This window comes from Pogona vitticeps, chromosome 1 (genome assembly GCF_051106095.1).
Source record: "Pogona vitticeps strain Pit_001003342236 chromosome 1, PviZW2.1, whole genome shotgun sequence".
Taxonomy (NCBI): domain Eukaryota; kingdom Metazoa; phylum Chordata; class Lepidosauria; order Squamata; family Agamidae; genus Pogona; species Pogona vitticeps.
This window is the reverse complement of record NC_135783.1, coordinates 71,867,205-71,892,619: the sequence shown is the minus strand read 5'-3', so window position 1 is coordinate 71,892,619 and position 25,415 is coordinate 71,867,205. Positions and strand designations below refer to the sequence as shown.

General features: G+C 43.3%; 1 protein-coding gene and 3 long non-coding RNA genes across 5 annotated transcripts in view; 2 read left to right on the top strand and 2 right to left on the bottom strand.

Annotated features, from left to right (window-relative positions):
• Window positions 1–940: 940 nt before the first annotated feature.
• Window positions 941–1,683, bottom strand: LOC140705879 (uncharacterized). Its single transcript, XR_012085458.2, has 2 exons — window positions 1,544–1,683; window positions 941–1,077 (listed from the first exon to the last, which is right to left on the bottom strand). It is a non-coding gene; the product is annotated as an uncharacterized LOC140705879 (long non-coding RNA).
• Window positions 1,684–5,364: 3,681 nt separating this feature from the next.
• On the top strand, window positions 5,365–12,096 carry LOC140705878 (uncharacterized). Its single transcript, XR_013540556.1, has 3 exons — window positions 5,365–5,487; window positions 11,015–11,112; window positions 11,997–12,096. It is a non-coding gene; the product is annotated as an uncharacterized LOC140705878 (long non-coding RNA).
• Window positions 9,909–21,198, bottom strand: LOC144585928 (uncharacterized). The gene is made up of 2 exons (XR_013540557.1): window positions 21,065–21,198; window positions 9,909–11,073 (listed from the first exon to the last, which is right to left on the bottom strand). It is a non-coding gene; the product is annotated as an uncharacterized LOC144585928 (long non-coding RNA).
• Window positions 20,252–25,415, top strand: part of SCAF8 (SR-related CTD associated factor 8) — a 242,353-nt gene continuing 237,189 nt past the window's right edge. For both annotated transcript variants that reach the window (XR_012085441.2, XM_020801699.3), the window contains exon 1: window positions 20,252–20,584. Coding sequence is in view for 1 of the 2 variants with exons in the window: in XM_020801699.3 (XP_020657358.1) it covers window positions 20,555–20,584 (30 nt within the window). In the remaining variant the exon portion in view is untranslated. The remainder of the gene's footprint in view (window positions 20,585–25,415) is intronic.

Below are 25,415 nucleotides of genomic sequence, written 5' to 3'. Positions count from 1 at the left end.
TCCCTCTAGCAGTGCAAAATATGCTGAAGTGTCAGAGTCTTGAACGTGCAATTAAAACCAATCCCTTGCACACAAGCCCTGAGAGTGAAGGAGGTAAAAACTGCCAAAACTGCCATAGATCAACAAAGCTGCCTAAAGTTGGGGGCTCTCCTCAGAGATCAGGTTATAAGGAATTTGATGGTGAGCTTTTGTCAGCATTATACTATCCTCTTCGCCTCTTTACTAGGCTTACAACAGAACTGTGTGTGTTCCTTGGAAAAGGAACAGCTGAAGGAACTTGATTTTTTCTTTTCTTCCCCCACCATTTAGTTGCTAGAGAAAATGTATGATACTTGAGTTGTATCCACCTTTATGTATTGTTTTTAATCTTGATGGCCTTTCATCTTAGTATTAAAAGTACGTACTTTGTGCCATTTTCAGCCCTTTCATATTGCCTTTTTGGAGTACTAGCCTTAAAAGAAATAAAAGCAGAACTCTGCCGGACTCTTCCCATCAAGGCAAGTCACGTTACTTGGAAGTGGAGAGAACAACAAAGGGGGAATCGAAGGAAACTTTCCTGTGCCTGCCAAACCATTCATTCTTCGTTATCTCAACAGTGTTTCCTGCCAACATGTCAATGGGCACATTCAGAGAAGGCTAAAAGGGGCCAAATTATGTTCCCTGCAGATAGGAGCCAATGGACTTGATTTATGATGTCAGAAGCCATTTATAGATCACTGGCAGAGGATATGGGGCTGGATAATATTGTCCAGTTGAGACACGCATACAGTCTAAAGTAAAACACTGCCCTGAGTTTTGCGTTACAACTATTGCAGAGTACACAGGCAGAGGTGCAACGGAGCAATATTAACTCTATGGATTCAGCCCTTTGAGACGTTGAATGATCACCTGAGCACACATCCTCCTTTGTGAATCATGGAATCATGTCCACACTTCTGAGAAGAGAAGAAAGCTTGTGTTTATTCGAGAAAAGCACTTGGAGTGGGAAAGGTGATAGTGCTCCTAGTTCTAGCCAGCTAAACAGGAGATGTCAGGAACCATGGCTGTCCCTTTCTTCTCTCGAGAAGGTGCGTTCTCCTTGGAGGGACAAGAGAGAAGTGTGAGAAGGAAGATGTCGCTTCCAAAATTAATAACTAAATGTTGAGGGAAGGTCAATACAGGTCAGAGCAGGTCAGAGCAGGTTGACTAGCACTGCTAGAAATACAGAGATTATGCTGCGGGTAATTCTTATGAAAAAGTGAATGCATATTCATTGATGTAATACTGTCTGCATAGATACAAAAATGAGCATTAGTTATAGACAGTTAGGGTTGTCCAGAACCTTTTATTTACAAAATAAAGTGTTTCTAGTTTTATACATAGCTCCTGAAGAAGGCTATGTGCTAAAAAGCATTGAGCATTTTAAAAACCAGAATAAAAGACTATTTATACTTTTCTACGTCCTGAGACCTAGTCTCTCCTTCTGATTTTCAGGCCAGGTAAAAGATAGTCTAGGAGATCTGAGAGCCTTAGCCTCTCCTCTCCCCCATGCAAAGATACTCACCTTTTCAGGTGTCAGCTGAGCTGCCCTCAGTCACGTTCAACAACCACAAGGATCGCATTTGGTAGTGAGAAGTCTAAACACGAGCTGTTATTTCATGCGCCAAACACAGCCCTAAACTCTCGTGAGCTCTGTGATATTCCTTAAATAGAAATCACAAGTTTGGTACATTTAGAGCTTGGAAGATACATTGTTTAAGCTAGAGCTCTCAGTGTCTCTCATGGACATCATGGTCATATTTTTAAACTCTACATTTTTAGTACACTCTTTTGCTGATGTCTCAAAGGAAAATCCCCTACAGGATATTAAATGTACATACATGCAATTCCTCACTGGAGTTTGAAAAAGTTAACTCTTGGGCCCTACAGCTCCTACAATCCCATAACTAATATGTTCAGTTCTAGAGGTAGGAGGAACTAAGGGCATGCCATACCTGCAAGAAAAAATGCAGGATGTGTCACCCCCTGGGACAGGTCAGCTACTATTAGGGGAAACCTGCATATTGTCCTTGTTCTAATTGCTTGAAAATCTTGTATACCAAGTAAATTGCATTCTTCTGTGGGCTTTCACACAAATAATGTGGATTCTTAAAAGGTTTCTGACCAGCCATGGTTGCCTTGAAGCAAAGTACAAACATTTCCGAAGGTGCAGCTGCTCCCATCTGATGCAGTTTGTCGCAGCCTGTGCCAGTACCCTAGTTAAGTTGCTGCCTGCCTAGAACTTAAAGGAAAAGACTGACAGCCGTTCTGTGCCCTGTGGCTGGGGCTGGCTGGTTTCTCCTTTAAAAAAAAAATATTGCTTTTAATTTGTCCAGGAAATTACATAATCAGCATAGACTGTTTTACCAGATCAACTTCGTGTTTAGACGGTGGCCAGCCACAACTACAAGAAGGTTATATGTCTCAAAAATGACTTCAGATCATTGCCAGATGGGTTACGGCTGCCACGTGTTTCTGCTGCTTTCTAATCTTAAAGTCTAGCAGGAAAATGTCTGCAAGCAAGAGACTGACTCAAGTGATGGAAAGGTGGAAGTAAAACATGTAGAGGAGAGTAGGGATGAACTTTCTGTGCACTTTCAAGGCTACAGCTCAATGGCAGAGTGCCAGCTTTGCTCGCAGAAGGCCCTAGGTTCAAGATTTCAGGTTAGATCTGTGGCATGTCCAAGCATGCAAAATGTACCCGAGAGTACTTCCTGTTGAACCGAGGGACTTGATTTTTTTTTCTTTTCTGGAATCAAATTGGACAGAATATGTTTTTTTTAAAACAGTTTGGTGTCAATGCTACTGCACTGGGGCACCTAGACAAGAAAAAAGAAATACAGTAGAGGATGAGAGGAGGAAACAAGACAAGGAAATTACCATTTTGGCCTTCTTTACAACTTATTAAGCTACATCCACGAAGGATATGAGAAAGCTATATTAATAAACTGAAAACAAGGCTATTTAGGCAATTTCCTCCTCTCCCTATGCGTTCAGTTAATTTAAACAGATGAGGGGAAACCCAGATTCCTCACCGTGACTTCTCAATGAGTCAAGCCAGAATTGACCTCACTGCCACTGTGTCAGACAGCATATTTACCTGTGTAGAGCTCTACACAGTGGGTTGTCAATGGTCAAAAATCCAGTCATTTTGCCCTCTTGCATAAACACCTTAATGCTGGCTTCAGTTTAGAGCCCAAAGCATGCCATTGTGTGTTTTTAATGTGCAGTCATTGACTGCTGAAATGCATGCGTGATTTCCTCTTCACCGATGATGCAGCTGTTGTTGGCAATTCTGCCAAAGAGCCCCAACAACTCATGAACTGTTTTAGTAAGCCCTGCCGGGATTTTGGGTTAACAATCATCCTGAAGAAAACACAAGTCATGGGCCAGGGTGTGGACTCACCTCCCACTATTACCATCTCTACACAAGAGCTGGAGGTTGTTCATGATTTTGTGTACCTTGGCTCAACGATCTCTCTCTAGATATCAAACTGGATAAACGCGTTGGCAAGGCAACCACCCTGTTATCTAGACTCACAATGAGAGTATGGCTTAATAACAAGCTGATGGCATATACCAAGATCCAGGTCTATAGAACCTGTTTCCTGAGTACAGTTTTGTACTGCAGTGAGTCCCAGACCCTTTGTGCATGGCAAGAGAGGAAGCTGAGCATGTTCCATATGCATTGTCTCCGACACATTTTTGGTATCACCTGGCAGAACAAAGCTCCAAATAGAGCAGTCCTAGAATGAGCTAGAATTTTTAGCATGTACACATTACTGAAACAGTGATGTCTACATTGTTTGGGCATGTCATGAGAATGGCTGACGGTCAGATTCCAAAAGATCTGTATGGAAAATTAGTGCAGGGAAAGCACCCCAGAAGGAGACTACAGCTGTGATACAAGGATATCTGCAAGCAGGATCTGAAGGACTTAGGAATGGATCTCAACAGATGGGAAACCTTGACATCTGAGCATTCATCCTGGAGGGAGATGGTGCATCATGGCCTCTCCCATTTTGAAGAGACACTTGTCCAGCAGGCTGAGGCAAAGAGGCAGTCCCAAAACCAGCAAAATCAGGGAGTTGGACAGGGGACAGATTGTATTTGTCTTCAGTGTGGAAGGGATTGTCACTCTTGAATTGGCCTTCTCAGCCACACTAGACACTGTTCCAAGACTCTGTTCAGGGCACGTTACCACAGTTTCTCGAGACTGAAGGATTACTACACATACACATATGCATGTATATTTTATGTTTGATATTATTTTCCCCCTTTTTCAAAACTGGAGGGTTATTAGCACAGTGTGGATGTACACTGAATACGAAGCCACATGGGGAGATGGGAGAAATAGTTACATGAAGAGAGGCATGGCAAGACTATCTTACTCATAAAAAGTGTCACAGAAGAAAGAAGGCTACATGAAGGCAGCCACTGGATTCAACAGAGAACTTCTTCAGTAGCAGTGCAAGAGAGGAAGCATCACCAGGTTCCCCAGTCTTGTCTTCCTTTCTCTCTGAATGATTAAGCTGGTTTGAGACCAGTGGAAGCCTGGAAACAGAGGAACATCCTTTGATAGCCCCTCAAATAGAAGACTACACACAACCACCCTAATTCTTTGTTTCTGGGTGGGTGGAGAGATAGATTTGGTAGGGTGAAGGCAAAGATCTATCACTGTTCTATTCAACCATTGGAAAGGGATCTGGGAGCATTCTTATGTAGCCTCAGAAATATGTGGGAGAGGAAACCAACACTTCTTCTTAACAAATATTAATTATAATCCTGTGCCTTCAAATCAGTTCTGACTTACAGTAACCCTTTTCAGGGTTTCCCAGGGAAAGATTACTCAGAAGTGGTTTACCGTTCCCTTCTTCTGGGGGTGCTCTGGGGCTGTGCAGCTTGCCCAAGGCCTCATAGGCTGCCTCTACTCACAGGAGGCACAGTGGGGGGGGGATCAAACTCCCAACGCTTGGCTCCACATCCAGACACCTAACTCACCAGGCTATCCAGCTAGCAAAAACTATTATTACCGTGGTACTATCCAGTCATATTTGCTCTACACTCAAATTGCACCATTCTTGCTCCTGGCTGTAATGAATCCAATGGCAAGTATTTAATTATTTGAATCACAAACATAATGAAAATCCCATGAATTTCTATATCTTGAATGTAAACTGCTTGGTGCTAAGCTATTGGCACTTCATGTTTTTTTGGTACCATTTAGAGATGGATCCTAGCATCCCTGATGCACTGAGGGATGGCTCCCTGCATCAGCAGATCTGCCTGTTGACTTAGGAACCTCCCCACCAATCTGCTTGACAGGGGAAACCATGGCGTGACATGATACATGAAACCACAGAGGCACAAGACACGATGTGGTCTCTTCAGACACCTGGGAGTAAAGTGGGCATCACAGCCTCCAAGTTGGGTATATATCTGAATCCCTCACCTCCAAGACCCCTTCAGGTGAGTGAACAATATTAATTTTGTTCCTGGCTGTTCAGGTGCCTAATTTAGCTGTTGGGCAGTGGGACCTTCACTGGAGTTTATACTGCTGAAGAGTGGGACATCATCCAGTGAAACAAGTCAAGTTCTCAATTTGGCTACATGCATTTCCTTCCTTCCTTAGTTCCTTCCAGCAACTAAATTAATTTCAGCATTGATAATTTAAAGGCTGGCTTGTGACTCTTTTTTCCACTGGCCAACACTACTGTGTACTGTGTAGAGGATGGACACAGCTGTGAGTTCATTTTGGAAAGCTATGCCTCCAGAAAATATGGAGATTGAAAGGACTTAAAATCAAGCCTCTCTTCTGAGCCAGATCTGATGCCCCATTAGTTTTGGTTTATCTTGCCTGTTGGAAAGCTATTAGTCTGCTTGCATATGTGTGTGTGTCTCTCTCTCTCTCTCTGTGCCCTTTGCTTGATCATTACAACAAATATGGAGTAGGAATTTATGTGCTCTTGTTATCCATAGGATTGATCTCTAGATGGTGCTGTTGTCTGTATTATGAACTATTTATAGTACAGTTGCTTTCCCTGTTGTTGATTTCTTGCCTTTTCAATGTATATGGTTTATTACTTCTATACTGCCATAACAGTGTTCGACTCGTTTTGCTTGCATGTGATGCAGTGATAAGGTAAAGGTAATATAAAGGAAGTCACTATGACAGCCCATTTGCCATCCCCCCCAATAAGGTGAGTTCAAAAATGCAGGCAACTGGACCAGGCCAAGTCAACAAATGAGGAGCAGTCTTTTGTAGAGTTAATGGTTTTTAATTGTCCATTCAAGACAAAAACTACCCTCAAATGCATTGCGTTTACTACAGGTTACAGGATAGCTTGCAACAAGATAATGTTCCTGGGAAAATCCATTTCTCTTCTTGCTCCTATGAAGATTGCAGCTAGTCTCAGAGGGAACAGGGAAGCCTGAGGGGTGGGGGGTGGGAGATGATGTCATAGTTCCTGCTGCTCTGAAAGTTGTGGGGCTTTTACCCTGTGAGTCCTGACTCCACTACACTATTCTGACCAATACAGGAAGTTTCAGCAGATGCATCTTGCATGATTATTCTCTCTCCTGCACAACTACTACAGGTGCAGGAGCCCTCTATGCTTTCTTTTTTTGCCTGGCCACCCAGGAGAGGGTGGCTTACCTTTGATACCTACAGTGCCACTGATGCAAATTTATTGTGAACCACTGGATCCAGGGGGGCATCCTCCACTGTAACCACATTTGGAATTGCCACTTCAGTGAACTCCTAGTTCACATGGAAATGTCCCGTTCCATTTATATCCCATTTATATCTCCAAAATGGATTATTAAATGGCCCATACTGGGGAATGTTTTCTTTAGCTGAAATGTATGCCTCCTTTTGGGTCCAAAATTCCTGGAAATCATCAGAATCACCATCATCATCTTAGAACTGCAGAGCTGGGAGGGACCCTATGGATCATCAAGTCCAGCCCCTGTCAAGGAGCAAAATGCGAATTGGACTCTCTCAACCTCTGGCTCTGCAGCCAGGTGCCTAAACCACTGGGCTATCTAGGAGTTCGATGCTATCCTACAGATTAATTTTACCTATTGCAATATACAACACGGTATATGGGACAAATATTAAAGCCACATCCTGTGGTTGGCTTCCTCGGTGAATTTTAAAGGACACTTATTATCAGCGTCTTGCTGCTGTTGTTTCTGATGAAGAGCTCATAGGTTAGACCATGAATAGTTGTACCTGCTTCGTCCACATTCACACTCACCTTAAAAGAGTATTTTGAGTAACTGTGCCAGGCCAGTACAAAGATTCATTGCTTGCAGCTTCCCGAATTCTGGCTGGAGGAATTCCTGGTAAATTCCAGGGGTTGCATCACAAGAAATCCAAAAACCTCACACCTATTGCCCACTCTTGCTTTAGTAGTTGCACAGATGCAAGAATTTCAGTACATGTAGCTTCCTACGTTAACTATACCTGCTGAAATACCCTCCTCCGAACAACCACTTTTGGTGCAAGAGCTCAATCCTGTTTGCATTTGGTCACCTCACTTCCCCCTCACTGAGAAGTCGGTCTTTGTTTTATTAAGCAGACAGAAAGAGGCCTGTCTGTCTAGCACCTTGGGCCCATTGAGTCTACTATTCTGCTTCCTGCAAGGACCAACCAGACACTTTTTGGGAAGCCGACAAACATGACAAAGGGCAGTAACCTTCTCATGCTACTCTTCCCAAGGAACTAAGATACAGAGGCATGCTGCTGGTGCTCTCAGAGCATGTGTATGAGCGCATACATGTTTGGCACACATTCATAAGGGCTCTTTGAATCATGGCAATAGTGTGTTTTGACACATATTGGGCTGAGTATACCACACTCACACAGAATGATTGACAGTGGGAATTTGATTGAACACAAAATAATTAAAGTATAGCACAGATTCACAATGAAGTATAACTAATATGGGGAAAGACAGACTCAAGCATGGCTGAGAGGGTTCTGAGATTCAGGCTGCTCTTGAAAGGGCTGCAGTACCAAAGCAGACTCTTTGCAGAGGTGCTACAAGGATAAGAGGAGGAAGGAAAGTTCTTTTCCCTACATGCACATACACACAGAAGTGGGGGGGGGTGAGGATTGGGGAGCCACTACTGTGTGGGGAGGATACTCCCCAATGATAGATTAGGGGTGACAAAGATGATCTCTCCTTGGTCTCGTTAGACTGTCCTGAAGCTGGGGAGCATTCAAATGCCAGCTGGAGCAAGGTGAGGGGATTCTTGGGCAAGGATCAGAAGAGACAACAGGCCAACCGAGCTCCTAGTCCAGAAACAAGGAATTCAGCAGAGTGACATGGGCTAGCAGCATCCTCTGGCTAAATCCTGGATTCTGTGGGACTAAAACAGTGATTTCAGCCAAGAAAATGACATCAGCAGAAAGAGGCTTAGGAGGAATCAGCAGCAGCAGGGTTTAGGCAGAGATAGATACAGAAAGAAGATACACCCCAGAACCTTCCCCCAAAACTACTAATATGAATACAGTGTGTCTTTTTATCCAGTTTCTGGCTAGGCTGACTAAAATCATCTGGCCACTTTTTAGTCATGCGTCCACTTAACCAGTTCTGCCCTGATTATAATATTGCCACCTGGCTAACGCAGAAACAATGGAAACAGAATGAGTCACTTGACTAAACAGGAAGAAGAAGATGGGCAGACTGTTCCAAGATGTTTGCTCTCCCAGAGCTCCAGACAATCCTTGTAGCATAGAAACAAAAGGAGGTGATCAGTATGGCCTCTTTTCATGAGGGCTATCCTGTAAAATGACTCGTTGGCTGGGGTATCCATGTCTTCTATGTACAGAGGCTATAAACCTATATTAATATTATTTCCCAATTGGGGTTTGGCTAGCTTCAAGACCTGATGCTACTTCTTCTGCACCATTGTTTTTAACCTATGCATGTCCTTGGCTTGATATGTTTTCCAGCTAAAACAGCCTATGGTATTCAAATATATATCTTAGTAAGAGTGAGACTCTGCAGTGCTGTTGTACAAACCTGGCCAGTTTAGTAACACAAGGCAATTGTCCTGGGCCTCACATATAACCAGTTGCAGATGGAGCCACATCAATACAGGCATTGCTAAAGCAAAGCAAAGTGTGCTGATTATATACTATCCCATAGTACTTAAAGCGTTCTCTAGGCAGTTTATAATTTTTAATTATGCAGGCTACATATTGCCAACCCCACCCCCCCAGCAAGCTGGTTACTCAATGAAAGGTTGAGTCAACATCGAGCCAGCTGTCTGAACCAAGGATCAAACTCTGTACCACAAGAATATACTGCTGCTATACTGAGCTCTTAAAAACCAATACAGTAGTGCCCATTTGTAGTGACAGCAGGAGCAAGTTGGTTGCAGCCACAGGCTGTGCTAATAGTAGCAAACATGGTGACTACCAACACACACACACACACACATACACACACAGAGAGAGAGAGAGAGAGAGAGAGAGAGAGAGAGAGAGAGCTCAAGTGAAATTCTTCCCTTGACAATGCAACACACAGCCATTAATGTCTAAACTGCTGGCAACAAAAGTGAGTACACCCCTAAGTGACAATCTCCAAACTGGGCACAAAGTGCCAATATTTTGTGTGGCTGCCATTATTTTCCAGCATTGCCTTAATCCTCTTGGGCATAGAGTTCCCCAGAGCTTCACAAATTGCCACTGGAGTCCTCTTCCACATGTCCATGACAATATCACAGAGCTGGTGGATGTTAGAGACCTTGTGCACCTCTACCTTCCGTTTCAGGATGCCCCACAGATGCTCAATAGGGTTTAGGTCTGGAGACATGCTTGGCCAGTCCATCACCTTTACCCTCAGCTTTTTAAGCAAGAAGGCAGTGGTCATTTTGGAGGTGTGTTTGGGGTTGTCATCATGTTGGAATACTGCCCTACAGCCCAGTCTCCGAAGGGAGGGGATCATGCTCTGCTTCAGTATGTCACAGTACATGTTGCCATTCATGGTTCCCTCAATGAACTGTAGCTCCCCAGTGCTGGCAGCACTCATGCAGCCCCAGACCATGACACTCCCACCACCATGCTTGACTGTAGGCACGACACACTTGTCTTTGTATGCCTCACCTGGTTGCCACCACACACACTTGACATCATCTGAACCAAATAAGTTTATCTTGGTCTCATCGGATCACAGGATATGGCTCCAGAAATCCATGTCCTTAGTCTGCTTGTCTGTAGCAAACTGTATGCAAGCTTTCTTGTGCATCATCTTTAGAAGAGGCTTCCTTCTGGGAGGACAGCCCTGGAGACCAATTTGATGCAGTGTGCGGCGTATGGTCTGAGCACAGATGGGCTGAACACCCCCCCTTCAACCTCTGCAGCAATGCTGGCAGCATTCATACGTCTATTTCACAAAGCCTGGATATGATGCTGAGCGCAGGCATTCAACTTCTTTGGTCGAGTATGGCGAGGCCTGTTCTGAGTGGAATCTGTCCTGTTAAACCGCTATATAGTCTTGGCCACCGTGCTGAAGCTCAGTTTCAGGGTTTTGATAACCTTATAGCCTAGACCATCTTTATGTAGAGCAACAATTAATTCTTTTCAGATCCTCAGTTCACTACCATGAGGTGCCATGTGGAACTTCCAGTGACCAGTCTGAGAGAGTGAGAGTGATAACACCTGCTCCCCCTTCACACCTGAGACTTGTGACACTAACGGGTCTCATGACACCAGGGAGGAAAAATGGCTACTTGGGCCCAATTTGGGCATTGTCACTTAGGGGTGTATTCACTTTTGTTGCCAGTGGTTTAGACATTAATGGCTGTGTGTTGCGTTATTTTGAGGGGACAGCACATGTGCACTGTTAGACAAGCCGTATACTCACTGCTTTACATTGTAGCTAAGTGTCATTTCTTCAGTGTTGTTAAATGAAAAGATATACTAAAATATTTATGAAATGTGAGGGGGTGTACTCACTTCTGTGATATACTGTATCTGCTGAAGGAGAAGAGTGTGACACATGATAATGTTGAAGAAGTACGTGGCCATGTTGAGCAACAAATCTGAAAGAAAACCCAAGGCGTTCTAGATGGAGAAAAGTGGTGAGTACCTTTCATACCACACACAAGTTTTCCTAGAGGAACAGGGCATTTTGCATAGGAGAACTGTTCCACAGACTCTTGATCTGCATGGTCATCTCCAAAAGAAAGTTGAGCTCTCTTTTGGAGATGACAAGATGCATGCTTGTGGATGAAAAATTGCCCAACAAATTTTGGCATGAGGCTTTATTTCCTGAGAATGCTTGGCAAGTTAAATTTATCTCAGCATTTACTTCTGTCATACTATCGTAGCACCATTGAGAGTGTCCTAACCTATGGCATTCTGGCATGGTTTGGGAGTAGCTCTGTGGCGGACAAAAAAGCTCTACAGAGAACCATTAAAATTGCCCAGAATATCATCGGGCTCCAGCTACCAACCCTGGATGACATCTTCACATCCTGCTGTCTGAGGAAGTCACACAGCATCCTGAGAGACTCTTCCCATCCTGCTTATAACTTTTTTGAACTGTTACCGTCTGGCAGAAGATATAGAACAATTAAGACTCGGACCACACGTTTTCTAAATAGTTTTTATCCCAGAGCTATAATTGCAATTAATAATGAGCTTAAAGACCACCAGTAGTGAATAATTAGTTGGACTGTGTTACCTGGCCTGCGGTGTAGATGTTTGTATTTTTAGTGGGGGACTTTTGATGGGTGGGGAGTGTTTGGGGAATTTTATGTGTGTGCATGTGTCTGGTCTCTGGGTGTCTGTGAATTTCGTTGTATGGGTATACTGTGTATATACTTACAATGACAATAAATTATTATTATTATTATTATTATTATTATTATTATTATTATTATTATTATTATTATTATTATTATTATTATCATCATCATCATCATCATCATCATCATCATCATCATCATCATCATCATGACAGCAATCAGAACAGATGACCAACTAAAGGCACTATAGAACAATGTTTGAACTATGGTATGACAGAGTACCAAGCGTATAACATATCAGAGTTTTTGAAGCCCAGCATGTCCTTACGGTATACTATCAAAACAGAAAAGGCACAAACGACTCTAGAACTAAACAAGACTATTTTGCTCGGCTATGCTCCTAGCAGCAAAGGATTTAAAGTGATGAACTTAAAAACAGGTGAAGTCAGCATAAGGCACATGGTTTATTTTGATGAACAAAAGAAAGCTAAAAAAAAAAGAGGAACAAAATCAGTATGTTGGACCTCTGCTGGATGAAACTGCCAGTCTCTCCACAACCTGAGTGAGGTATGGAGCAGGAAGGCAATGATATACAAACTGAGAGCATTACACCAAAGAAAAGGGGACACAGATGGAGATGTTGAGGCTGTTGAACTGGAAGAAGCATCTATGCTACAAAATGCTCCAGAACTAGCTATCAGATGCTCATAATCTCAACAAAGGTGGATCAGCTTATCACCTGTCCTACAAAGTTGTAGATAAACAAGCCAGAGACCTGAAAAGAGATTGTGGAAATGCTGGTGGCTAAAGCCACCAGATGGAGAAAAACTGCAAAGAAAGAGATAGAAGCAATGCACAAAAACGAGGCACGGACACTGACTAAGATACTACAAGGCAAGAAAACTATCAAGTGCAAGTGGGTATTCAATGTAAAACAAGGTGTAAATGGAGAAGTGGAGAACAAGACAAGATTACTTGTAAAAGGGTTCTCACAGAAATATGGAGAAGACTTTTGTGAAACCTCTGCTCCTGTTCACAGGCACAGCAGAATAAGAGTGTTCCTGAGTGTGGCAGTCTCCAGAAAGATGCAAGTCAAGCAGCTAGATGTCAAGACTGCATTTTTAAATGGAGAGACCGCAGAGGAGCCACCAGGCTTCATTAACCAAAAACCTTCCTGTACACAAACCAAAGAAAGGCCTGCATGGACCGAAACTTATTGTTCAGACCTGGAATGAGAAACTAAAGAAGATACTGCTGCAACAAGGTTTCAAGCAAGGTGATGCAGATCAGTGCATCAGAAGCAGAAATTGACATTTAACTTTCATTCTTGCTTATGCAGATGACTTACTTGTAACTACTCAAAGACAACAAGAATTCTAAGAGATTGTACACCATCTTAAAGAGATGAGATCAGATAGGAGATGCAACATATTTGGGGATTAAAATGGAAAAGAAGGCAGATGAGTAATATTTGCTAAATTAGAAACAAAAGATAGTTGAGCTTCTGAAGACAGCAGACCTGCAAGATGCCCACAGAATGCCTATGCAAATAGATTTTCTGAAAAATACACAGGAAAGTGAGCCTCCACCAAATAATTGTTGTTGTTTAGTCATGTCCAACTCTTCATGACCCCATGGACCAGAGCACGCCAGGCCCTCCAGTCTTCCACTGCCTCCCGGAGTTGTGTCAGATTCATGTTGGCTGCTTCAATGACACTATCCAACCATCTTGTCCTCTGATGTCCCCTTCTCTTGCCCTCACACTTTCCCAACATCAGGGTTTTTCACAGGGAGTTTTCTCTTCTCATGAGATAGCCAAAGTATTGGAGCCTCAGCTTCAGGATCTGTCCTTCCAGTGAGCACTCAGGGTTGATTTCCTTTAGAACTGATAGGTTTGTTCTCTTTGCAGTCCAGGTGATTCTCAAGAGCCTCCTCCACCATCACAATTCAAAAGCATCAATTCTTCTTCGGTGGTCAGCTTTCTTTATAGTCCAGCTCTCACTTCCATATATCACTACAGGAAAAACCATTGCTTTGACTATGCGGACTTTTGTTGGCAAGATGATTTCTCTGCTTTTTAAGATGCTGTCTAGGTTTGTCATTGCTTTCCTTCCAAGAAGCAGGCATCTTTGAATTTCGTGGCTGCTGTCACCATCTGCAGTGATCATGGAGCCCAAAAAAATAAATTTGGTCACTACCTCCATATCTTCCCCTTCTATTTTCCAGGAGGTGATGTGACCAGTGGCCATGATTCTAGTTTTTTTGATATTGAGTTTCAGGCCGTTTTTGGCACTCTCCTCTTTCACCCTCATTATAAGGTTCTTTAATTCCTCTTCACTTTCTGCCATCAGAGTGGTATCATCTGCATATCTGAGGTTGTTGATATTTCTTCCGTCTTGGGATTCCTCCAGTCCGGCCTTTGGCATGATGAATTCTGCATATAAGTTAAATAAGCAGGGGGACAATATACAGCTTTGTCGTACTCCTTTCCCAATTTTGAACCAATCAGTTGTTCCATATCCAGTTCTAACTGTTGCTTCCTGTCCCACATACAGATTTCTCAGGAGATAGATAAGGTGGTCAGGCACTCCCATTTCTTTAAGGACTTGCCGTAGTTTGCTGTGGTCCACACAATCAATGGCTTTTGCATAGTCAATGAAGCAGTAGTAGATGTTTTTCTGGAACTCTGTGGCTTTCTCCATAATTCAGCGCATGTTAGCAATTTGGTCTCGAGTTCTTCTGCCCTTTCGAAATCCAGCTTGTACTTCTGGGAGTTCTTGGTCCACATACTGCTAAAGCCTGCCTTGTAGGATTTCGAGCATAACCTTGCTAGCGTGTGAAATAAGTGCAATTGTATGGTAGTTGGAGCATTCTTTGGCACTGCCCTTCTTTGGGATTGGGATGTAGACTGATCTTTTCCAATCCTCTGGCCACTTTTGAGTTTTCCAAACTTGCTGGCATATTGAATGTAGCACCTTAACAGCATCATCTTTTAAGATTTTAAATAGTTCCACTGGGATGCCATCACCTCCACTGGCCTTGTTGTTAGACAAGCTTTCTAAGGCCCACTTGACTTCACTCTCAAGAATGTCTGGCTCGAGGTCAGTAACCACACTATCTAGGTTGTCCGGGATATCCAAAACTTTCTGGTATAATTCCTCTGTGTATTCTTGCCACGTCTTCTTGATGTCTTCAGCTTCTGTGAGGTCTCTCTCATTTTTGTCATTTATCATGTTCATCTTTGCACAAAATGTTCCTTTAATATCTCCAATTTTCTTGAACAGATCTCTGGTTTTTCCCTTTCTATTATTTTCCTCTATTTCTTTGCATTGTTCATTTAAGAAGGCCCTCTTCTCTCTCTCTGCTATTCTTTGGAAGTCTGCATTCAATTTTCTGTAACTTTCCCTATCTCCCTTGCATTTTGTTTCCCTTCTCTTCTCTGGTATTTGTAAGGCCTCGTTGGTCAGCCACTTTGCCTTCCTGCATTTCCTTTTCTTTGGGATGGTTTTTGTTTCTGCCTCCTGTACAATGTTACGAGCCTCTATCCAAAGTTCTTCAAGCACTTCTGTCCACCAAATTGAGTTTATTAAATCTGTTCTTCACTTCCACTGTGTATTCACAAGGGATTTGGTTTAGATTATATCTGACTAGCCCAGTGGATATTCCTACTCTCTTCAGTTTAAGCTTGAATTTTGCTATGAGAAGCTGATGATCAGAGCCACAATCAGCTCCAGGTCTTTTTTTTCCTGACTGTATAGAGCTTCTCCATCTTTGGCTGCAGAGAATATAATCAATCTGGTTACGGTATTGCCCATCCGGTGATGTCCATGTGTAGAGTCGCCGCTTGTGTTGTTGGAAAAGAGTGTTTGTGATGACCAGCTTGTTCTCTTGACAAAACTCTATTAGCTTTTGCTCTGCTTCATTTTGAACTCCAAGGACAAACTTAATTGTCGTTCCTTTTATCTCTTGACTCCCTACTTTAGCATTCCAATCCCCTATAATGGGAAAAAACATCTTTCTTTGGTGTCATTTCTAGAAGGTGTTGTAAGTCTTCATAGAATGGGTCAATTTCAGTCTCCTCAGCATTGGTGGTTGGTGCATAAACTTGGATTATTGTGATGTTGAAAGGTCTGCCTTGGATTCGTATTGAAATCATTCTATCATTTTTGAGATTATATCCCACCAAATAATAGTAAATACAAAACAGGTATAGGTAAGCTTTTGTACCTTACAACCACTACCAGGCCAGATAGGGCTTACTATTGTAGGAATACCAAGCAGAAAAGTTAGTTCACCCACACAGAGAGATTGGACATCTGTAGAAAGGATAGCTGGATATTAGAGTTACAACCAAAAAAAGGCAGGGGGAAAAGGCGGGGAATTCAAATTGCTAACTGTTGGTAGGCGAAGAGGCTGCTTCTTTGTAGCTCTTTCGCCCCAGCGGTTAGAGTGAGTGTGATCAGAGGAGGCTTCAGACTGCCTGGTAAGGTAAGATGCTGCTTTTTCTACTTTTTAAAAACTGTTCTGGGTGTTTTTTACAGCGTGGTTTTGGGCTGAGGGAGGGTTATGTTTCTGTGCTGTGATGGGTTTTGGGGGGCTTGTTTGTTTTTTGGTTCCCTCCCCACTTCTGATGGGTCTTGGGGGTTTGTTTGTTTTTTGGGGGTTCCCCCATTTCCGATGAGTCTTGGGGGATTTGTTTGCTTTTGGGGGGTTTTCCCCCAATTTCCGATGGGTCTTGGGGGATTTGTTTGCTGTCACATACAGCACTGATGGTACCTGTCTGTCATGGGTTTGGAGGGAAAGTTCCATCCTATGGGGAGTGGAAGGCGGGACATCAGGGGGGAGGAGCTGTACTGTATATATATTTGGAGCTGGTGTGGAGAAGTAAAGTTGGAGTCTGTGTGTCAGACTGGGTACAACTGTTAGTCAGATAGTACATACCTGATAGTTTCAGGTTTCTATCTAGGTAGCCAGAACTGATAGGTTCAGGGTCTGTGCGTTACCTTAAAGTGTTCAGTGGGAACCAATCTGTTGGATGTATATAATTGGGACTATGCCACGTTCCAGTATCCTATTTACCTGATTCTTTTATTTTCCCTGTTTGTTGTTTCAATAAACCTTGTTCGTTTGTTTATTAAAATCCATTCCTGGTCTGTGTGACTCCTTATAGGGAATGGTTGGTGGCAGCATAACTACAGGGTGGGATACTCCAGTAGGTCTGGGGTTGCCACATTTGCTTTTTGGGTTTCCCCCCATTCCCGATGGGTCTTGGGGGGTTTGTTTGCTTTTTGCTTTGCTTTTCCGATGGGTCTTGCATGCTTTGCTTACTTTCTGCTTTGCTTTTTTGCATTTATGATGGGTCTTGCACGCTTTGCTTGCTTTCTGCTTTGCTTTTGTTGCATTTCTGAAGGGTCTTGCACGCTTTGCTTGCTTCCCCCCCCTCGGCCAGAATGGATTAATCGTGTTTCTGATGGGTCTTGCAGTGGGTTTTGGGGTTTTTTTAGTGATTTTTTCCCCTTCGGCTGGAATGGATTAATTACATTTCAATGCATTCCTATGGGAAATGATGCTTCGACTTAAGACCATTTCGAGTTATGACCATCTTTTGAATGGATTAAGTTTGTAAGTCGAGGCAGCACTTAAAATCAAATTTCACTATAATATCATAAAATCATGATTTGCTTTGTTTGTGTTTCTTTTTTTATTCTAATTGCCAGAATTCTGCATGGGCCCATGCCTACAGACATCTCCCTCTCGCTCACCTGTAGTAGGGCTTATCTTCTAGGCTCATCATGGCTGTCTCAGGCCTTCCTTCCTCTTGCAAATGTACAAAAAAAGGAAGCTGCCACGGTATCTACAAAGGAGGCTGATCCACGAGGCTTACCTCCAGTTCAGGTTAAGGAGCAGTGAAAGCTGATCTGCTAGTGCAGTGCTATCTTCTTTGTGAGTAAATGAGTGGTGGGTGGTGGGAGAGGAGGGGGAAAGAAAATGAATTCCAGTGAGCAAGCCAACTGAAAGCAGACATTGAGGGAAGCAACAGTGAGCAGGAACATTTCTAATTTTGTAGCAGTTTGTAGAGTGAATGAGTAGGATGGCAGGGAAAGGGTACCTAAACAAACACCTGCCTGCCTCTGTGTGTTTGAATGTGTGTGTCTGTGTAAATAACTCTCTGTGTATATGAAATAGAATACCTGTTTTTGCCCCTAACTTTTGTCATCCATGACTGCCACCACAGGCTGCTCTGCTTTTCAGCTCACCAACCATAATAGAAAGCAAACACCCTGATTCAATGCCATTCTCCTCATTTGTGCCAGTAATAGAGGATGGGCAGAAACATTGTCCAAAGTGCCTCTTATACTCAACAGGAAACCTGCTCTGTTTTGCATGCAATTTTTTTCCCACTCATCTAAATATGGATGAAAATAGCCCTGGTGGAAGCTGGTTTTATTTTTCATTACCCATCCATCAATTCAGTCTGATCACTGCAGTGACTTTTTAAATTTATCATTGTAACTAATTTGGGAATTAAATGACAACTTCACCAAATAACCATAACAGATTTCACTTACCCAAAACAGATTTTACTTAGAAATGTTTTTAGAATTGCAGATTGGAGCAAGTATTTGACAGTGGAGTGATTAGCTATTAATGCATTAGAGTGGCCTTCTGAAAACTTTTCCCTGTGTGTATATTTTTGCACCTTTTTGTTGTCCCATATAGCAGCTGTTTCCATGTATTTTTCTCATTTTCTCATTTGAGTACTGTGTTTTCGTTACCCCGAAAATAATACAGGGTCTTATATTCATTTTTGCTCCAAAAACATTTTAGGGCTTATTTTTAGGGGATGTTTTATTTTTTTCATTTACAACAATCTACATTTATTCAAATACAGTCATGCCATCTTCTTCTGGTTGCTGCACAATGATGGAGGGTAGAGTTTCACTTAACAGGGGCTTATTTGGGGGGGGGTAGGTCTTCTATTATGAGCAACCTGAAAAATCATACTAGGGATTATTTTCACGTTAGGTCCTATTTTGGGGGAAACAGGGAAGGTTTCATTCCTATGCCAGGCAATCAGAGATCGCACCAGCATATAGATGATCAGGAAACAAGAGACCCAAATTCACATCCCACTGGACTACTAAACTCACTGGGAGACCTTGAGGCAGTTACATTTCATCAGCCAGAATTACTCATGTCACAAGGTAGTTGTGAGGAGAAAAGCAGGGGAAGAAAAAGAACAATGTACATAATTTTGAGTTCATTGGAAGAAACGTGGAGAAAATGAAACAAGAAATATACACATTAATCATTTCATGTAGGATTGCAGCCCAAGTCTCCAATGCAATATACCTTTACATACATATTTTAAAATTCAGTTAAGCTTACTTTTGAATGTAATATTTAATGTAAATGGAAATACATGTAATACATTATTTTTGAATCGCTTGAGTACTGTAATGCTGTCTATGTGGGGCTGCCTATGGAAAGTGTTTGGAAACTTCAGCAGGTCTAAAGCAGCCAGACTGTGGACTGGAGCTGGTTACAGGGATCACATTATTCCCCCCCCCCTCCAATGAGAGATCCAATGGCTGTCAATCAATTTCCAGGCTGAACTCAAGGTGTTTGTTCTAACTTATAAAGCCCTAAATGGCTTGGGTCCAAAGTATCTCAAAGACTGTGTCTCTCATTATGAGCCTGTTTGAGTGTTAAGATCATCAGGGTAAACCCTTCTCTCATTTCCACCGCTTTCAGGGATGCATTTCGTGGGACATGGGAGAGAGCCTTCCCTGCTGCTCCTCCCAGACTTTGGAACTCCCTCCCACTGGAGGCCAGGCTTGTCCCATCTTTGCTGTTTTATTGCAAGCAGACAAAGACCTTTAGGCAGGTTTTCCCTGAGTGACTGGCTGCTGAGTGGCGTTTTTAAAATAGATAGTTGTACCTTATCGCATTGTTTTGGTATTACGTTTTTTGCTATTGTATACTCATTAATTTATTAATTTAAATACTGTCTTTTAATTCCTATAAGCTGTTTTGGGTTCTTTTAAGGAGAAAGTCGGGCTTAAACAAACAAATGTTTGGTGGTCTGTTTTAAAATAATCTCAAAATAAAGTAAATAAATTATTTTATTCAATGAAATGAATAAAATGTATAAATAATCTAAACTACTTAATCCAGCCACCCCTGCTCATTTTAATCACAGAAGCATTTTGCGGCCCGAGGCAGCGAGAGATGACAGGATTCTACGCATCTCCCGTTGGTACCGCCCACCAGCTGCAGTACCACCTCCTGTCCTGCAAGGAGGGCTCGTTCTCGACTCGAGATACCCCCTCGCGCATCCTCAGACGCTCTGAGTGACGCTCTGCCTCTCAACCCTCGTTGGGGCCCGCGATTCCTCTCGATTGGCCTGTGGGGCGTTCGTTCGCTCGCCAGCTCGGGGCCGCTCTGGCCGTTGTCTCAGCTGCTCCGCGAGGGAACTGCGCTGCCGCTGCTGCAAGCAAGGGAGCGAAGAGCCCTCCCGCCCGCCATATTGGTGCCCGCGCCGCAGTTACTGCGTGTTTGTCCCTGCCGCGGTAACGGAGCCTGCCCTGGGGCGGCCCAGCGGGAGCAGCCCTTGCCCCCAACCCCTCCGCCGGCTCCCCCGCCAGCGCCCGCCATGGCGGCGAGGCCTGGTGGGCCCTGAAAGGAAATCAACCGCCGTCAACACAACAGGGAACAAACCAACCTCGCCCCGTCCGTCCACCTCAACTCTCGCCTCCCTCTCCGCCACAACATGGAGGCCGTGAAAGCTTTTAACAGCGAGGTCTGTGTGAGGGGCTTCTTGGGGACGTGGCCTGGGTTCTTCAGCCGCTCAGGCAGGCCGAGGGGCGGGGAGAGGGCAGTTGCGAAGCCTGGTCGGCTCTCCGCAAGAAGAGAGCGAGGCCTGAGCGTGTGCCTTTTGGGAGGGGAAGGTGCCGTCCTTCTGAGGGTGGGAGAGACCCAGCGAGTTCCCTGGGGGGGGGAGGGAGGAGGAGAGGGACTGGGGATGGGGGGGGGGGGGGTCGGTGAAAGAAAATAAACCTTCTTTGTCCTTTTCTGAGCCGTGTAGGTTGCTCCCTACTTCGCTCGTTCTTCTTCCTGCTTGGTTCTCCTTCCTCTCCCCGCAGCTTTTAACCTTTCTTACAGCGGCGCTCTTCACCCCTTATAAACACACGTTTGTGCATCTCTTCTGTCGCTCCTTCCTCCTCTCCCCGCGATCCTGAAGGCCTACGCAAGATATCCCGTCAAATGCACTAAAACCCACTTTGCTTCATAGGTTGCCTTGGAGCCAGCAGCACTGCAGAGGGTGGAAAAAGGCCTCATAAGTCTGTATCTTCGTTAGTCTGTTCAAAGCAATATCATCCAGTGTACATCTCTCTGTTCAGGAGGATACCTAATGAAATCAGCACTATATATGCACGCTGTCATGCCTAATTTGGAAGGGGCTGGCATTCTGTGGCAGTAGAAGTCATTGGCTAGTTGAAAAAGCTGTGTTACTGACGACAAAGAGATTTCCAAGTCTTCAGTGGCCACTGGGACTTGGCTACTTTGTTTTACTTTGAAAATATTTTGGGATGTGAAAGAAAGAAAACATAGATATGATAACCACATGGACATATTTTTTGAGTAAATTCTGTGTTTTTAAAATTTGTAGGCAGTATCTTTTGGCATGCAAGCACTTCGGGAAACTTATTTTATACTATAAGGAAAACAATTGGTTTTTGTTTATTTGTTTAAGTAGAAGAAAGAATCAAACACTGTTGCTTATCAACCAGGGGATAGGGTAGAATTATATGAGAGAAGAGTAGTAGCTTTTACAAATAGAGTGGTGCCTTGACTTACGGCCATAACCTGTTCCAGAAGATGGAACATAAGTAGAAATTGGGAAAGCAATTAATCCGTCCTGGCCAAAAAACCCCCCAAAAAACCCCTCAAAAATAAAAATAAACAGAGCAAGCCCCACGTTGGGACTGCAAAAAAATCCACAAAAGACCAAGCAACAACACACCACAGAAACAACCCCCCTGTCCCAGCCTTGCAAAACCCACCTAGAATGGTTTTTAAAAACAAAAAACCAGCACCTTACCTTAGACAGGGGTTGATGGGGTGAAGAGGAGCAGTGGGAGACCGAGCTATCTCTTTTGGCTGAGCGAGCCAGCCTTCGCAAGCCAAGGAAGGCTCGGCGAGTTTCTGCATGTGGATTCCATGCGGAGCGACCCCAGCCTCTACGTTGCTGTTGCCCGCTTCCTTCATCTTCCTGACGCGGGGAGCTCCGTGGGCTGACGCTGGCCAGGGACTGGCGGCAGTGGCGCACTGATCGCCATGGGGAGAGCCAGCTCTCCCTCTCTTGTCCTCCTCCTCCTCTCCCTGGCATCCCGGTCCCTCCGCCTGCCTAGTCCCAGTGGCAGTGGGTTCTTTGTTGATTGATTTAACTCAGCCAGAGCCACAGCACCCTCTGTGCCGCCTAACTGGCTCCCCGGAGCCTCTCCTTCCCCAAACCACTTCCTCACCCTACCGCCGCCGCCGCTGGCATAGGGGACGAGGAGCAGAAGCAGCAGCGACAGCAGCTCTTGGCCTGGAGGCCTGAAACCCAACAGCAGCATCCCCTATGAGGCGACCCTGGCAAGCTGCCTGCCAGCCTCGCCTCGCGGTCTCCCCCCCTCCGTTTCTCTACCTCCAACTCCGGAACCAGCACCAGAGGCTGTTCGCCGGGGTGGCCGCGTTGGTCGTCGCTGCTGTCCGCGGGCCAATGCCACCACTGCTGCCCAACGCTAGCTCCAGAACCGGCACCAGCGGCTGCTCGCTGAGGCAGCTGCCTCAGTCCTCGGTGCTCCTTGCCGCTGGTGCTGGTTCCGAGGACCAGTGTGGCTGCCACCTCCCCCTGCCGCTGCATCCCTTTCCCTAGCCATTGGGGTGAAAGAGCTACAAAGAAACAGCCTCTTCACCAACGGTTTGAATTTCACGCTCTTTTCCCCTGCCTTTTCCTGGTCACAAGTCGAAGCTCCGGCTACAAGTTGAAGCAAAAATTTGCGTCCGGAGCTGTTCGTAAGTCGAAATGGTCATAAGTAGGGACAAACCTAAGTCGAGGCACCACTGTAGTTCTGCACATTCATTTTACATAGATTCTACTTCTGTGATTATGAAATTATATCATGAATTATATTGTAAGGCTACAATCCTATATAATCTCACAGGAGATTAAACTGTGTTGAACCCAGTAGAATTAAGTTATGAAAAAAAAATTTTGGAGGCTGCAAATTAGCCATTTTTTTCCTGGAGATAAATTGTACTGGGGAAAAAAGTAGAACTTCCCATGGAATTTACAGAGGTTTCATTTGGGTTGTAAACACTTAGGTTCACACATAATACAAATGAAATGTGTTTGAATTTTCTTTGTGCAGATACTTATGATTCCTGAAACAAAGCCTTATCTTTTTTCAGTGTTGATGATGACAATAAAGATTTCAATATTAAATAGGCTGATCTAGAATAGATTTTAGAGATTGACGAGTGGGAACTTCTTTCAACCTAAGAGCTGAACTCAGTCTTAGAGAAATTCTAGGGGGAAATTCAAGCTCTTACTGTTTACCCATATGTATGTGTTAGGAGAGGCATTTCATCCTTCAGAAATGGAAAGAAAGCTGGAAAATCATGAAACAGTGGTTTGACGGTGAAAGTCACATGGTTGCATGGGGAACCCAAAAAGTCTGGATTCTAGCAGTCATCTTTGATTTGTATACAAGCTTTCATGTGTTTGGAAGTACTGTATTTTCCGTGTATAAGACGCCCCCATGTATAAGACGCCCTCCACTTTTCTAATCCGAAATTAAGAAATCTAAGTGGGGCTTTGTAAGTGTAGGGGGAAAGGGATGAAAGTACTGTAGGATCGCTTTGATCCCTGCTTTCCCCTCCACTTCTTTTTGTTCTCTCCTCAGCTTACTTCCGTGTGTAAGACGACCCTCAATTTTTAGTCTAAAGATTTTAGACAAAAGTATAGTCTTATACGTGGAAAAATACAGTATGTTTTATCTATATCATCAGTATCTCACAGCACAACTCAGTGGCCAAAACCTTATTGTTTAGTATAGTGCATTGCACTAGATTAGGTCCATTGAATCAATGGGAATTTTATGAGTCAACTCCTCTATATGTGCCATTAATTCAGATGGGCCTATTCTACTCTTAAGTTGCAGTATGATAGGCACATATGATTCAATGGCACATATAGAGGGGTTGACTCAATAAATCCCCACTGATTCACTGGGCCTACTCTAGTGCAATTTACTAGAGCAAGCAACAGGGTTTTGGCAATTCTTGTCAACTCAATTGTAAGTGAAGTTATGTTCATAGCGCCTTATTTCCAGGTAAGCATATATGAGATTGTACTGTTATGTATTTATAATTCTGTTCACATTTTGGCAAAAATCTTGTTTGTTTTTATTACTGTATGTCCTCAACAATTGTGCCTATAATTGTCCTAATGTCCTTGTTTTTTTGGTAATTTGTTCAAAGGGCCATTCATGTTCACTACCACTTTGCACATATAAAAAGCCTGTTGCTTTCAGAGAAGCAGTCTTCAACTTGCATAACTGCAGGATGGTGATTGTGTTTATCCTTTACGCCAGCCATTCTCAACAGAGGCCATAAGTCCCCTGGAGGCCCTGGCAAATTTAAAGGGGGCCGAAGACTGGAAACATTTTTTCACATATCATCTTATAAGGTCCATTATGCAACTTGTGCAATCCTGATTTGGCCTATAATTCTTTCATACATGTTTATGACTGTGACAAAACAAAAAACCAAGATTAAGAATGGCTGCTGTATCCCCTTCATTTCCTAACATGATTCTGCTATTAGTATGTAGTTATTTGCAGGCCTTGGAAGTAAGCACCACTAAATTCATTAGTGTTTACTTCTAGCTAGACAGGCCTAGGATTGCAGTTATTTGAGCTGTAAAATTTGAAAAATTATTCATTTACAATTTGCAGACTTTACACCCCCACCCCTTAACCAGCATAGTCAGTAATTTTTCCACGTTTTGGTTGAAGTTCAGCCTCATTGAACCTACTGGGATTTACATCTGAGTAGGGAAGGCACAGGATTAGGCTTTATTTATGTATTTAAAATATTTTTACCTCACCTTTCTCCATAAAAGGACTCAAGGCACGGTCCTTATAGCACAGCTTACAAATCAGGAAGAATCCAATTTGTACTTTACCTTTACTGTGAATTTACTGTATAGCCTTCAACAATATGTGTTTTTACAGCATAATAATCTAAGCAACATCATAGGGATAGTAATGGTTTTCTGCCTTAAGTGGTTTATTGCAAATATTGTAAAACAGTAGCATACATGAAGTGCATGGAATACTTCAAAATCATACACAGATATTATGTATCATTACATGTAGATTACAGAAATTGTTTTTTTGTTTTAGGCAAGTCTTTAAAAATTGTTGTGGGAATGTATACGTATGAAAGGATAACAGTGTTTTAACATTTATGATCTTAATTTGATTTTTTTAAATTCAAAAATATTTGTTAAATTACCATGGTTTACTTGATTGATTTATGTATCACAAAAACAGTGAATGGACTCCAGTTGTCACCATATA